General features: G+C 45.3%; 1 protein-coding gene across 1 annotated transcript in view; it reads left to right on the forward strand.

Annotated features, from left to right (window-relative positions):
- MYO7B (myosin VIIB) overlaps positions 1-16,059 on the forward strand; it is a 545,169-nt gene that overhangs the window by 297,595 nt on the left and 231,515 nt on the right. The window contains exon 27 of the mRNA XM_082249873.1: positions 9,515-9,641. Coding sequence (XP_082105999.1) covers positions 9,515-9,641 — 127 coding nt within the window. The remainder of the gene's footprint in view (positions 1-9,514; positions 9,642-16,059) is intronic.

Genomic DNA, 16,059 nt, shown 5'->3' on the forward strand with positions numbered 1-16,059 from the left:
AGGAAAATCAGATGTCAGCAGATGGTATTCCGCTGACATCCGCAATGCCATTCACTTACATTATGTCCGCAAATCATCCGCAAACGGATGGGATGATTTGCGGACACACGGAGCGGCCGTGTGAAAGGACCCTTTATCTTTACATCAGTACTGTTTTTTGCACTTATTTAATGCCTACTTTCGTAATATCTTCTTTGTTCGCTTATGAGAAAATCAAATGAAGGTAATGTTGGCAACAGACTCTGCAGCTCAGGTAACACATAGCCATCATCTCGTTTTCTTGCTGCTCCTTACTCGCGGTGTGTGCACACCAGTGGGTGACCTGTGAAAGAAAAAAAATAATGTGGTAATAATGCGGTATGTTGGATTCTATGCCACACCCTGGTATATTTATGCTGTTGCAGTCACAGACATGTTCAAAAAATAACCAGAATATATGAAAAAATGCATATCATATACAGTAAAACTGTGGATTGCGAGCATAATTAGTTCCTGGAAACATGCTTGTGATCCAAAGCACTCTTATCTCAAAGCAAATTTACCCATAAGAAATAATGGAAACTCAGATGATTCGTTCCACAACCATTTATTCATAAATTTTTCAGTTTATAGTCCATATAAAAAGATTTTAGCAATGTGAAGGTTGTGTAACCATAAAATGTCCATCCACAAATGGCAGCCTCCACAAGGGGATTAGCAGGAGCTACAGAGTATAAAAGAGAAGAGAGGTGCCTCTAAGTGTAGCAATATGGGTACATTTAATGAAGGTACAACATTTAGCAACTCACATAATTGATGATTAAAAACAGGCACATCTAAGAATGCAGGCATATGGGGTAAAGCTGTCCACATAGATCGCCCTCCGCGCCGCCAGCTCTCACCGCTGTCAGTCTGCAATCATGCCCGGGAAGAGTCAGACTACCCTGCAGTAGAGTGATCTGAAAACGAGGCTTGAAGCGCTCGTGGAGAGCAGAGTGGAAGGGATGACATTGTTCACGGTGCGGAGGACGGTCTATGTGGACAGCTTTACCCCGGATGCCTGTATACTTAGATGTGCCTCTTTTAATTATCAACCATGTGAGTTGCTAAATGTTGTACTTTCATTAAATGTAACCATATTGCTACACTTAGAAGCACCTCTCTTCTCCTTTATAGTAAGTTGTGACATGACGCTATTTGTATATCAAGACATCGCTTGTTTATCAAGTCAAAATTTATTAAAAAATTTTGCTTGTCTTGCAAAACGCTTTTAAACCAAGTTACTCTCAATCCAAGGTTTTACTGTATATGCTCCTAAGACATCGTGAACACCTAAAAGGAACCTGAATGCATCATTATAGGTTTTTATCTTTTCCTGAACCACCAAAACATTGGCAATTCACTTCCATCTTCACCCATCTTCATTCCAGGTATACAGACTTCAGCTGTGTGAGTGGCCGGAACCGCGATTACGTAACTCCCAGGCGTGGGAGGCGCCGTTTACAACACAGGACTTTGAAGGAATGGTCCGGGTGGCAGTTCCTTCAGAGTGCAGAGTGATGTCACTATCTGCATCTACAGTAAATGTCTCCCAAATGGTGCACATTTAGGAGATATTTACATTACCTGTAGGTAAGCCTTATTATAGGCTTACCTATAGGTAAAATTTATGTTTCTCTGTCGCTCATTGACAGACGCAGTCCTCTTGATTAATAACACATTGGGTTATACTGCCCTCTACAGGAGTAGGACACTAGACGGAAGGAAAACGTTCTGGCCACACCTTAGGGGCAGTCCCAGAGGGTATATCCTCTCTCTCTCTGCTACAGGAAGTCAGTTTTTTCTGTCTAGTTAGGAGTAAGGACCTAAGTTCCTTGCTGGGATCTTTGGTCCTGGCAGGATTTTTTTAGAAAAACTTTTTATTAGGCAGCTTTTTTTCTCCAGTTGTTCCTGTGAGATCTTCAAGCAAGTACGCTGAAACTGGGCGACGGGCTGGATGTTGAGATCCAGTGGTCACCCCAGTCAGCCTGCGAGCGCGTGCAGGCCCTAGCTCCGCGCTGGGTCGGCCGCGACATAGTCCCACTGGACGGGGACTGACCCTGCGAGTTAAACGTCTCGCCTGGATGCCGACGACCAGTTAGAAACGAAGTCACGGCGTCCACATTGGTCGACAGCCCCCCCACCTCGGTGGAGAGGGGTTCTGTCAGGAGTTTGGCGCCCGCCTGGTTCCGGTATGGTGAGTAAAATGTTCCCCCTCTCCCCCTGTCGGGTTTGTTGGTGGACGCGGGCCCCTCCTTGGGATGGTCGGACGCTCTTGTTTCTGGGTCCCCCCTCTAGCCTATAACAGGTGTCACAGATCCCCCAATTGAGTGTGATTTTGTGAATAAGAAACCAGGAGGCTTGGTTTGGGAGCTGACTATCTAAAGTCACTGTATGAGTGAGCACTGTTAAGGGACCATGACTGAAGTCAGTGGGGCATTACTGTGATGATGGCCATGTATAAGGGTGATAGCATCCTACCTGATAAGGTTGCAATACAGGCCGATGCCTGTGCCTGGACTACCGCCATCCGCAGGCCACCATCCTTCCACAGGCCGTACACCTCCCGCAGGCCGCACAGGCCGGTGACTACCTCCCGCAGGCCGCTGCTATCTTGCCACAGGCCGCTGCCATCCTCCACAGGTCGCGCGGGGCCGCCATCTTGGCGTAGCCTCGTGTCTCCAGCATGGGGGCGGCCATGTTTGAGATGACCAAACACCTCGAGGAGTAATTGGGAGGCGCCGGAAGGCATGTAAAGGGGCGGAGCCGCCTCCTTTACCCGGGAAAAGAAGCCAAAGACTTCCTGTCTGTAACAGACAGTGCTGGGAGCAGGTTGATAGAAACTTCTGTGCATCAGGTTGAGCCTTGGGGTCTCTCTCTCTCTGTGGGGTCCAAGCAGGTAACACTGAGGGGCGCTATTGCGCTGGGGGATTACAAAAAAAAAAAAAAAAGTTTTTTTCTTTGCAATTATTTTTTTTTTTGGTTGCTGGCAAAGTGTCTTGTATAATCATGGACCCTGCCATACATGTATCCCCACCTGATCCCCTCGAGGTGGCCGCAGGACCCTCCAGTACCCCACTTGGATTGATGCATTATCAGCAGTTTTGGAGTCTTTGGTATCCCGGGTGGAGGTGGCCTGTCAGGGACGGGGGTCAAGAAAGCGACCCCTGCCTACCCCTATTTCATCTGATACTTCAGATACAGATTCTGAGCTGGTCACTGCAGCTGCAGGTCCCTCTTCTGGGGCTGTTATCTCAGGTAATGTCTCCTCAGACAGTGAGGAGGACGTTTTTGCCTCCGCCATAGCACAAGAAGAAGCGTTGGTGGATGCACTAGTTGTGTCTGTCCGGGAAACCTTAAGTCTTGAGGTTACACCGGCAGAGGTAGCTGAGACTGAAATTCCTTTTTGGTGCTAGTTAGCCTACCAAAATGGCGAAGGATTTTCCTTTGCCCAAATGGGGTCGTCTGAAACGTACCCCTGCTATTTCCAAACGCATGGCTAGGCGCTATCCGTTTGAGGTATCCCTCCTTAAAAAATGGACGGTACCACCAGTGGTGGACTCACCGATTTCCAGATAAAACCACTGTTATCCCGTTGGAGCACGCTCCGTCCTTTAGGGATCCGGTGGATCGAAGAGTGAAAGCGGAATCCCGCTTCATTTTTTCCCTGATAGGGTCAACCTTTAGGCCAGTGGTTGCCATTGGTTTAGTTTCAAGAATGGGTTGGCTAATCTCCCCTTTCAAGGGGATCGCCTGTTTGGGTGAGATTATAAAGGATCTCACTGGGGGGCAAGAGCACTCTCTTGCTAAGACAGCCTGATGCGCCCCCACCCATCTCTGGGGTGGGGGGACGTCTTCACCGGTTTCCAGATCCATGGTTTTCCTGAATCCCGGACAAAGGGGTTCAAGAGGTCATATGGTCGGGATACAAGATCGAGTATTCGATCACTTCTACCGGTGCGATTCTTCCCTCCCAACATTCGTATGCTACAGGGAGCAGTAGTTCCCGTTCCTTGGATAGAACATTTTCAGGGGTTCTATTCGAACCTGTTCACAATGCCCAGGAAAGAGGGCAAGGTGCGTCCAAATTCTGGACTTGGGAAAGATGGAGTCCATCCGTACAGTGGTGGCTATCTTCATATCCCCATCTTCGCAGGACATTAGCGTTTTCTTCGCTTTTCCCAAAGATCATCCCTGGTTCCCACCAGGAGACTGAACTATCTGGGCCTAATTTTGGATAAATCCTTGGCAAGGTGTTTCTCCTTGCGGAGAAACTCCAGAAGGTTCAGTCAACGATTCGGATGTTGCTGTCCGTCAACTGGCTGGGACTGATGGTGGCCTCCTTAGAGGCAGTATCGTTCGCCCAGTCTCATACCCGAATTCTCCAAGAGGAGATTCTTCTCAAATGCAATCGGAATCTCGATTCTCTGTACAATCGGATCCGGTTGAGCGAGAGGACCAGGGAGTCTCTGGTCTGGTGGCTTCGGTCTCCGATGCTCAACCAGGGGAAGTCATTCCTTCCGATAGTATCCAGGTTACCAATAAAGGTATCGGAACTGAGAGCAATCAGACTTTGTCTGATTTACTGGACTGAGCAGCTCCAGGGCAGCCCGGTTCGGATCCAATCGGACAATGCCACGGTCGTGGCTTATGTCAATTACCAAAGAGGCACCTAGAGTGTCCTGGTGGCCATCGAAATGACCAGCATCTTTCGTTGGACTGAACGGTTTTGTTCCGGCTCTCTCCGCAGTATTCACTCCTGGGGTGGGAAATCGGCAGGCAGATTATCTCAGCCGTCAGATTCTGGATCAAGGGGTATGGCCTCTTCATCCAGAGGTATTTCACTAGCTGTCCCTTCATTGGGGCACCCCGGATGTGGATCTGTTGGCGTCTCGGCTCAACAGGAAAGTGCGGAGGTTTGTAGCTCGCGCCCGCGATCCTCTAGCGGACGCAGCAGATGTGCTGATCGCCCCGTGGGGGCAGTATCAGCTACGGTATGCCTTCCATCCTCTCAAGTTACTGCAGGAACTTCTTCGCAGGATAGAGGTGGAGGGAATTCCAGTTATCCTGGTAACTCTGGACTGATCTCGTCGAGCCTGGAACGCCGACTTGGTGAGGCTAGTCGCGGACGCTCCTTAGAGACTTCCTCTCAGGGAGGATCTGCGGTCTCAGAGACCGATCTTCCATCTTGCTTTACAATCGCTGGCTTAATGGCCTTCAGGTACTGAAGGACAAGGGATTGTCAGCTTCAGTTATTCCTACTCTAATTAAAGCAAGGAAAGCGACTTCCAGCACATGGAAGTCTTATATTGCGTGGTGTGAATCTCTTGGATTTCCTCCACGTACTTATTCGGTGACCCGAATCCTGGCCTTTCGGCAACAGGGGGTTGAGCAGAAACTGTCCTTAAGCACTATCAAGGGTCAGGTTTCAGCGTTAGCAATCTTCTTTCAGTGTTGTCGGTTCTTCAGAAACCTCCCTTTGAAGATATCAGGGAGATTCCCTTGCTACGTTATCCCAGAAGGTGGCCTTCTTGGTGGCCATTACTTCTGCACGCAGGGTGTCAGAACTGGCCGCATTATGTTGTCGTTCCCCATATCTGGTGGTTCATAGGGATAAGGTGGTTCTTCGTCCGAATCCATCCTTCCTTCCTAAAGTGGTTTCAGAGTTTCATCTGAATGAGAATATTGTGTTATCTTCCCTGTGTCCTAAGCCTAGCCATCCTTGGGAGTTTGCATTACACTCCTTGGATATGGTTCGGACAATCAGGGTACACTTGACTACTACGAACTCGTTACGTAAAACGGATTCACTTTTTGTGATCACGGATGGCCCTAGAAAGGGGTTGCCTGTTTCTGCCGCGACCATCTCTAGATGGATCAGACAGACGGTGGTACAGGCTTGTTCTATTAAGGGGCGGGATCCCCGTTCCCTGTTAAGGCGCACTCTACTCGGGCGCTTAGTGTTTCCTGGGCCTTCCGCCATCAGGCGTCAGTGGTCCAGGTTTTCAAGGCGACTACTTGATCGTCGGTTCATACCTTTACAAAATTTTATAAAGTTGATGTGATGGCATCGTCGGATGCCTCTTTTGACCGCAAGGTTCTGCAGGCCGCAATTTGAGGAGATCGTTGGTCTACCTCGAGGGTTTGTTGGCTGGTTGGCTCCGGTTGGGCCTTCTGGATTTTGATTTCTGTTATCCCACCCCTCATTTGTGGCACTGCTTTGGGACGTCCCAATGTGTTATTAATCAAGAGGACTGCGTCTGTCAATGAGCGACAGAGAAAAATGGATTTTTGTAAAATCTTACCTTAAAATCCTTTTCTCTTAAGCTCATTGACAGACGCAGTACCCGCCCCTCTGTTTTTGAGTTGGGTTGGGTTAAATTCTCTAACACTGCTTTGTGACTGACTTCCTGTAGCAGAGAGAGAGAGGATATACCCTCTGGGACTGCCCCTAAGGTGTGGCTAGAGAAGGTTTTCCTTCCGTCTAGTGTCCTACTCCTGTAGAGGGCAGTATAACCCAATGTGTTATTAATCAAGAGGACTGCGTCTGTCAATGAGCTTAAGAGAAAAGGATTTTACGGTAAGATTTTACAAAAATCCATTTATAGTAGTTTACTCCCACTTTAAGAGCCTGTATGTTAAAGAATAAAGAAAACCAAAATAGTGGGACTTTAAATGAGGTCAATTAGACAAAGATTTTATTGGTATTCCTTGATGGATAAATAGGAATATATGTAAAAACCATTAGGACACATTCATATGAATATAGACATATACAGAAAAATGGCATACAACAAACTTTACAATTCATATTGAAAAATAGAATATAGGTACAATGTTTGGATCTAAAATTGGATCTTTGGATCTCTGAGGATAAAATATTCCAATATAATATCTTGGTGTCTGTCACTTCATAGTCTATATATATCAAATAAAATAGAACATCTGAGTTATATGTAGGCTTGACGCATTTCTTGGACCTCCGTCCATTCATCAGGAGCTTTGGATACATGTAATGTATCTAAAAAGAGAGGGGATTTACATTATAATTCATTATTGTATTAGAATATCGAAAATAGGTAAAGAAATCTGATTCAACATATATATGGAATAATACCTTGACTAATCTCAAAGGTTAACTGTCAAGGTGCAAGCCAAAACTGGAAAGGGAAAATGGAGGCGTCCCGGGCATAGCCTGACCTTAGGGTTAAGGCACAGATAATTGCCCAGCGCAGAGGGGATAAAAAAGCCACAGTCAAAGCAAAGATCGGATCTCCAAGACAACACTCCAGAAGGTAAAAGTGAGGCACAGTTGGACCAGAAAGGGTCTAAAGGTAAATATACATATAGGTATTAAATATAAGTCAGTGACAGAATCTGTGTATATAAAGGAAATCTGATAGTATAGATAAGCAGACCCTGAGAGAGTGCCCAAAAAAAAAAAAAATTGATAAAGACCATGTGACTCGAGTGAGAGATATCAATAAAATGAAGTATTGTGGATGTGGTCGAAGGGTTGATAAACAGTGGTGAATTAAATTATACAAGGGGAAAAGGAGGAGAAAGAACCCCAAGTGACAAATGCTGAACCAAATGCACTGGCAGCAGGGTGCTCAAATAGAATATAAAAGTGAGTGAGGAAAAGATTAAAAGACATACCCAAAATAAACGTGACACAAAAAGAAAGGAATTCCCCATTAAGGGACTGGTGAAAAAGAGAGCCGGTCCAACCCTGGCCTGGTACCCCAATGATCAAAGGCAGGTCCACGCTAGCGCCATGTCAACCGCCAAATATATGGATGGAAACCCGACCCTCCACATCCGGTCAGGTTGGCCGGAAATGGGTGGCGTCGGGTCGCCCAGGGTGTAGATGGAACAAAAAGGGGGCTGTTCCGGTGATACAATTCCAGAAGACGTCACACACCAGACTAACCTCACATGGCACCGATGGGAGGCGTGACACCCCGCCCCTCAGCCTGGATGCATCCGTAGAGGGGGGGGGGGGCCAGACCACCCATCGCAGCCCCGTAAAGGGAAGCCCAACACACCACACAATGAACCCACTCCAGATTGGGTATAGATGTATATATGAAAAAACCTAGGTAATCAATTATATTCACAAAATGAATGTAACACAGCACAGTAGACAAAAGGGGATATTCTGATACAAAATGAACAAAGACCTTTGTTTATATACAAAGGGTGGCAGATCATGAGAACCGGGGTGTCTTCCACCCAATTATAAAAAAGAACAAAATATGATCTGCCACACATAGAAAATGTCTAATTGCCTCCATCCTTAATATGTATAGAAAAAAGAAAACCAAAATATTGGGACTTTAAATGAGGTCAATTAGATCTTGAAAATAGGTAAAGGAAATCTGATTCAAAATATATATGGAATAATACCTTGACTAATCTCAAAGGTTAACTGTCAAGGTGCAAGCCAAAACTGGAAAGGGAAAATGGAGGCGTCCCGGGCATAGCCTGATCTGGGGCTAAGGCACAGATAATTATCTATTTTCGATATTCTGATACAATAATGTATTATAATGTAAATCCCCTCTCTTTTTAGATACATTACTTGTATCCAAAGCTCCTGATGAATGGACGGAGGTCCAAGAAACGCGTCGAACCTACATATAACTCAGATGTTCTATTATTTTTGATATATATAGACTATGAAGTGACAGACACCAAGATTTTATATTGGAATATTTTATCCTCAGAGATCCAATTTTAGATCCAAACATTGTACCTATTTTCTATTTTTCAATATGAATTGTAAAGTTTGTTGTATGCCATTTTTCTGAAAATTTCTATATTCATATGAATGTGTCCTAATGGTTTTTACATATATTCCTATTTATCCATCAAGGAATACCAATAAAATCTTTGTCTAATTGACCTCATTTAAAGTCCCACTATTTTGGTTTTCTTTTTTCTATACATATTAGGGATGGAGGCAATTAGACATTTTCTATGTGTGGCAGATCATATTTTGTTCTATGTTAAAGAATACAGTATGTTACCCAAAATGTCATATTCCTGAGATGTGTGCATATTATACTGTGTACTTTTGTTAAAAGTATCCTGTTCTATTTCTATTGCTTCCTTTCTGTGAAATACCTTGTGTTCCTGCCAGTCCTCCTGCTCTCCTGCTTCAAACTGACCACACTAAGCATGAGAGAAAATCCATCCCAGTGTGGTCAGTTTTCTGGCTATGCTGGGAGAACAGCTGGCCTGTCCTCCAATGGTCAGACTTGTACTGACTCACACCTCCTGCACAGCCATTCACTGGCAAGCTCAGCGTACCGCTGTTTCTCCACCCCGAGCTCTCTAAAACCTTTTGCAGCTGAGTAGAGTAGTTGTCCTTTCTCACCTTTCTCTTTTCAAATAATTATGACTTGAGTGTTCATATAATGATCACAAGATGGCAGTATCACACATGTCAAATGTATCTGGAAAACTAATTGCGTTCTATCTTGTATTTTAGAGATGAGATTTACTGCCAGATCTGCAAGCAGCTCTCTGGAAACAACAATAAGTCTAGTTATGCTCGTGGATGGATCCTCCTGTCTCTTTGTTTGGGTTGCTTTCCACCTACAGAAAGGTTTATCAAGGTAAATGTCTTGATGGGGTCCCATAGTCGTAAAATGAATAACCTATGTAATATATAACATTAAAGTGATTGTAAAGTCTTGTTTTTTTTGTTTTTTTTTTAAATGAACAAACATGTTTGCACAGGGCATCCCGAATCCTCCTCTTCTTGGGTCCCAGGCTGGAGCTTCTGGCCCCTCTCTCCTGTCGAATGCCCCCACAGCAAACATCTTGCTATGGGGGCACCCGAGCCGAGCTGCAGCTCCGTGTGTCCATTCAAACACGGAGCTGCGGTTCAGCCCCCCCCCCTCTCCTGATTGGCTAACTGACATTGATTGACAGCCGTTGGTGCCAATGGCGCCGCGGCTGTGTCTCAGCCGATCAGGAGGGAGAGTCCTGAGGGACTCGTGGACATCACTGGATAGAGATGGGGCTCAGGTAAGTATTAGGGGGTGCTGGGGAGGCTGTTACACACAGAAGGCTTTTTATCTTAATGCATAGAATTAATTAATATTATAATATATATAAATGGATTAAATTCATTATTTTACTCAATATTCTACACACAATACCCCATAATGACAATGTGAAAGAAGTTTGTTTGAAATCTTTGCAAATGTATTAAAAATAAAAAACAAAAAAAATTACATGTGCATAAGTATTCACAGCCTTTGCCATGACACTCAAAATTGAGCTCAGGTGAATCCTGTTTCCACTGATTATCCTTATGATGTTTCTAAAACTTGATTGGAGTCCACCTGTGGTAAATTCAGTTAATTGGACATGTCTATATAAGGTCTCACAGTTAACAGTGCATGTCAAAGCATAGACCAAGCCATGAAGTCCAAGGAATTGTCTGTAGACCTCCGAGACAGGATTGTATCGAGGCACAGTTCTGGGGAAGGTTAGAGAAAAATTTCTGCAGCATTGAAGGTCCCAATGAGCACAGTGGCCTCCATCATCCATAAATGGAACATGTTTAGAAACCACCAGGACTCTTCCTAGAGTGGGCTGCCCAGCCAAACTGAGCGATCGGGGGAGAAGGGCCTTAGTCAGGGAGGTGACCAAGAACCCGATGGTCACTCTGACAGAGCTCCAGCATTTCTTTGTGGAGAGAGGAGAACCTTCCAGAAGAACAACCATCTCTGCAGCACTCCACTAACCAGGCCTGTATGGTAGAGTGGCCAGACGGAAGGCACTCCTCCGTAAAAGGCACATGAGCCCACCTGGAATTTGCCCAAGGCACCTGAAGGACTCTCAGACCATGAGAAACAAAATACCCTGGTTGTCAGGGACACAGTCGTACTCGCATTTCTGCCAGTACTAGTCATGGACGCTCCTGGCTCAATCGACACAGCCCTCTGCTGGCCCATCAGGGAAATCGCCGTAGGAGAACTGGCAACATTGCCAGTAATAGCAATGGTCGCTCCTGCCTCAATTGACACTGCCCTCTGCTGGCCTATAAAAGGTGGTCATAGGAGCAGACTCATTGCTGGATTATCTCTCAGCTTCCTGTGTTCCTGTTACAGTAAACCTAAGGTATGTTCCTAAATGCGGCCATTGTAAACAATAGACAAAAATTATGTATAATGAGGGAGAGCACGCCCCTGTATATCCTCCCAGAGGTGGCCGTTGACCAAGCACAATGTACATAAAAAGAAAAAGGGGAGATAAAGGATCCTCCCCACAAAACGGATCAACTAAGGGCACCAGTGGGATGGATTTCAAAATAGAACAACTTTATTAGGCACATATGCCGATAAAAAACATGTGAGTGGATGAGGCACAGCAAAGTAAAATAGTGTGATTAAAAACAATGCAGTAAACAATGGAGAGACATCAACCCGGGTTGGTTCAGGGGACTGGTAGATGTACAGAAGGAGACCTGTAACGGCTGAAAAATAGATATTGCACAGATGCCAACAGTCAATGACTGATATCAAAAAATAAATAATGGAGCTGAACCAGATACAGTCTCAAGCAGTGGAAGTCACCACACTGGGTGATTGATGGGCCGGTGTGTAAGTACAAAAGAAATATAACACTAAAAAGTGTTGGTTTCCTCTAAGAAAGGGGGGGGGGGATTTTTAAGGCAATGAAAAAATGTATTATATATAGAAAAAACAATTGCATAGCAACAATATAAAAAACTATGAAAGTTTATTGAATACAATTAGAATATAAAATGACAATAGAGTCAAACTGGAAATGATTGTTGACATCCTAATCTTAAATTCCATGGCCAAAAATGGAATGAACCACAATTGGTCATGGATGACAAAAGCCACAATGGATAAATACAATAAAGCAGTGGAAGAGAAGTAAGAGGAAACAAGGGATACACCACTCCCGCCCCGGGATAACAACCCCAGGGGAGGGAGAATGTTGAATCCAACGCGTTTCAAACTGTTTATTGAACTTCTAAGTTCCGATCTTCATCAGGGATATCAGGATTGGTGATCCCTTTTTTTTCTTCCTAAAGAAAACAAAACAACAAACATACACATAGAAAGAGAAAAGGTATATATAAGAAAATAGATATATGAATGAATGCGCTGCAAAACTTGCCTTATACACAGCAGCTAAGGATATGAGCACTACAATTGCTGGCACATGAGCAAATACCCACCCAGTCTTCCTGTTCTCAATTAATTAGATATATAACTGCAAGAATCCAGAAGTCTTTAAAATGGCTGATGGCCGAGAGAAGACACGGCGAATCCGAAAGGCTAGACCGAATATCCCATTTGGTAGGAATGTCTGCCCGTCCAGTAGGTTCACGGGGTGTGGATAGACAAAGGTACCCCCTAAAGTGTGGTGCCTTGAAAACAAAGAGATAAACATGCATGTATAGTGATGGAAAAGAAATGTGGCCACATAGGCCACAAATATAAAGAGCAAAAGGGGCAGGGGTGAATATATAAACCAACCATAATGCCTGGCATAGGGTTGAAAACCCCGACTAGGGACCAAAAAATAAATATAATTACTTACACAAGAAAGGGTCCCCAGTAATTCAGCGTCAGGTCCAAAATATTACAGGCTTCCCATAGATAATATATGTATTGCAGAGTCCTCGATGACTCAAAGCTGTACACATGATGTGGTACAGTACCGCATGCACGAGATCCCCTTACCGCCTCCTTCAGCATGGGAGAGCGGAGGGTAATGGCGCCAAATGTGAGCCTTGGCGTCCTCTGTATAAGACCGTGCGTGGCGGGAAGCCACGCACTGGGTCCCTCCCATGGGTTGGCACTACCCGGAAGTAGTCGCCTCCCTGCTGACAGACCGGAAGCGTCGCACTCGGCGCACCAGAAATGACGACAAACTTCAGCCATCTCCGTCCGGCTTCGGGGGGAAAATAACATAAGGATTAACGAACCACCGACACAGGAGAGGCAAGTGCAAAACACGTCGGAATACAGAATTCCAACCATGTAAAGCACATTGCTCAATGCCCACCACATATAAAAAATACATGTGTGTGGGCTTACCTGTACCGGACTGGAGGAGCAGAAATGACCATCAAGGGGAATGCTCTCTAACTGGCCACCAAACAACATTAATGTACCATAAAAATAAAAATTATTGATAACTAACAATCAAATCCCACCATAGATGCTACTAATTGGGATCCTTCATAACCCAGAAGGGAGAATAGAAGGCTAGGCCTTATAAAAGAGAAGGGAAGAGGGGGGGAAAAAACATTTAGTGCCGTAGGGTGCCAGCAATTGCCTAGAGCACTCACAATCCACAGACTAAAGCTGGCATACAATTCAATGCAGCACATGCATATCTAATTTTAAGCCAATAACAATAACAAAAAAAAAAAGTGCAAGAAATGCAAAAAATACACATAAACTCAGCTCTGTTGTTCAAAAGTATGTCAAATGGTGAAACACACGAAACACAAAAAAAAAAAAAGGGAAGAAGGGGAGGGAGGGAGGGGGGAAAAAAAGGAAAAGAAAAAAAAAAAGAAAAAGAGGACTGGATGAGGTTTGATCTGTCTTGCCAGAGCTAAACCCTTGCAAGAGGGGTCTAAAGCTCTCCGACTCATTCAGACCTGGTCGTTTGGTGGCATCAAGGGTCCGGATCCGACGTGTCTCCCTTTGGAGTAATAACTTATTCCAATCCCCGCCTCTTGGTGGAATGTGAATGCGGTCCAAAACAGTGAAGTTGACTCGGGTCATGAGATAGTGATGATCCCAAGCAACATGTCTGCCTAAGGGCAGATAGAGGTTACCTATTCGCATGCCTGCTAGAGGTTTATTAGCCCGTGCCTGAACTTCTTGTTTCGTCTTCCCCACATAAAATGAACCGCATTCACACTCCACCAAGTAGACGACCCCCCTAGTTTTGCAATTTGCAAAGTGGTGCAATCTGTAGCTTTCACCATTAGGGAGGACAAAGGAGAGTCTTCTCTGTACAAAGGGACAGAAAGAACATGCACCACAGGGAAAAGTGCCCCAAGTACGGCAAGGATCACGTCTGCGGTCACCCTTGAATTCACACTGAACCAGCTTTTGGCCAATGGAACCGGCCCTTCTCTAAACCACGGATGGTTTATGAGAAACAAATTTGGATAAAGTAAGGTCATCCGTCAGAATGTCCCAATGTTTAGCAAGGACTTTCATAATAGTCTCATGCTCTTTGGATGGGCCGGTGAGTAATACCCCAATTGGGGAAGAGCTGACTCTGGTGCAGACAATGCAATGATAAGCTTGGAGGCAAAAAAAGAGAAGGGGGGGACCGGGCTTCAATCCAACTGAAGGTTCCAAGGTGGGCCGTTCACAATGTTAAACAAACATAAGTAGGTAGAAAGCAGATCTTCTAGTTACCGTCCAGGGGACATAGTTGCAAGCCAACAATGTAATCCAGGGATGTTAGTACCTTTGTGGCAGTATATCGGAATATGCCGGCGTTGGCATTCCTCGTGGTGCGCTCTCCCTCTGTGTACTTTCTAGTATCAGCCCCAGGTACGCCGGCTGTGGCCTGACGTCACACCGGACGTAGAAGGTGGGAAGCGGGGGAACGGAAAGGAAGCAGCCGTGCAGTGTCCGAATGTCACAGCGGTTACTGGTCCATTGACTGCGATCAGGTGACGTAAACGCTGACGCGTTTCACTGGCAAGATGCCAGATTCCTCAGAGCTAAAGGTGGAAAGCAGATAATTCCGTATTTATAGTAATCCTCTGATTAAGTGCAGGTGTGGCAACCATTCCACGCTTAAACACATGTGATACCGTCTTTTAGCCACAAGATGTCTCCACTTAAACTGAAGAATTTAACAAATTAAACATTCCCACATACGTCAAAATCTTCTCTCATGGAGTATATGTGGAAATGAAAACATTATTATCCATCTCCATGAGGAGTTAAGCAATGAAGCCCAAAGTGACCAATATACTGTAATGAAAATGTAAGATTAAAAATCCTGTGTTCCTGTGCTTCCTGTTTGGACTTCCTGTTGTGACCCGGCTTGTTTCTGAACCATCTGATCTGCTCCTGGTGTTTGACCCTCGGCTTTGGACTTTGCTCTTGCTGCTACCTGCCTGTTTTCCCAGTGTATGACCCCGGCTTGCCTAAGGACTCTGTTTCTGCCTGCTCACCTGTGTATGACCCCGGCTCGTCCCTGTTCTGCTACTTACCTTGCTCTTGGACTGATCACCAGTGTTTGACCCTCGGCCTGGCTTTTACTACTCCTCTAGTTGCCTGACTTCCCCATAGTTCCTGAAATCATCTGGTGCTCACCACATGCGACCTGTGCTACTTGGGACGCTTCACCTCCTGTAACACTTCCAGGGGTGACTCGCACTGAGCTGCAAGGGAAGCCCTCTCTGCACTTCGGCCTCCATCCAGATTGTGACACTGGTCTGATGAAACAAAGATTGAACTCTTTGGCCTGAATGGCAAGCATCATGTCTGGAGGAAACCAGGCACCGCTCATTACCTGGCCAATACCATCCCTACAGTTAAGCATGGTGATGGTAGCATCATGCTGTGGGGATGTTTTTCAGCGGCAGGAAATGGGAGAATAGTCAGGATCAAGGTAAAGCTAAATGCAGCAATGTACAGAGACATCCTTGATGAAAACCTGCTCCAGAGCACCCTGGACCTCAGACTGGGGCAAAGGTTCTTCTTCCAACAGGACAACTACCCTAAGCACATAGCCAAGATAACAAAGGAGTGGATACATTACAACTCTGTGAATGTCCTTGAGTGGCCCAGCCTTGAACCCGAACATCTCTTGAGAGATCTGAGAATGGCTGTACACTGATGCTTCCCATCCAACCTGATGGAGCTTGCGAGGTCCTGCTAAGAAGAATGGGAGAAAATGCCCAAAAATAGGTGTGTCAAGCTTGTGGCATCATACTCAAAAAAACTTGGGGCAGTAATTGGTGCCAAAGGTGCTTCAACAAGGTATTGAGTAAAGGCAGCTATC

This window comes from Pelophylax lessonae (assembly GCF_965119305.1).
Source record: "Pelophylax lessonae genome assembly, chromosome: 3".
In the NCBI taxonomy this organism is placed as follows: domain Eukaryota; kingdom Metazoa; phylum Chordata; class Amphibia; order Anura; family Ranidae; genus Pelophylax; species Pelophylax lessonae.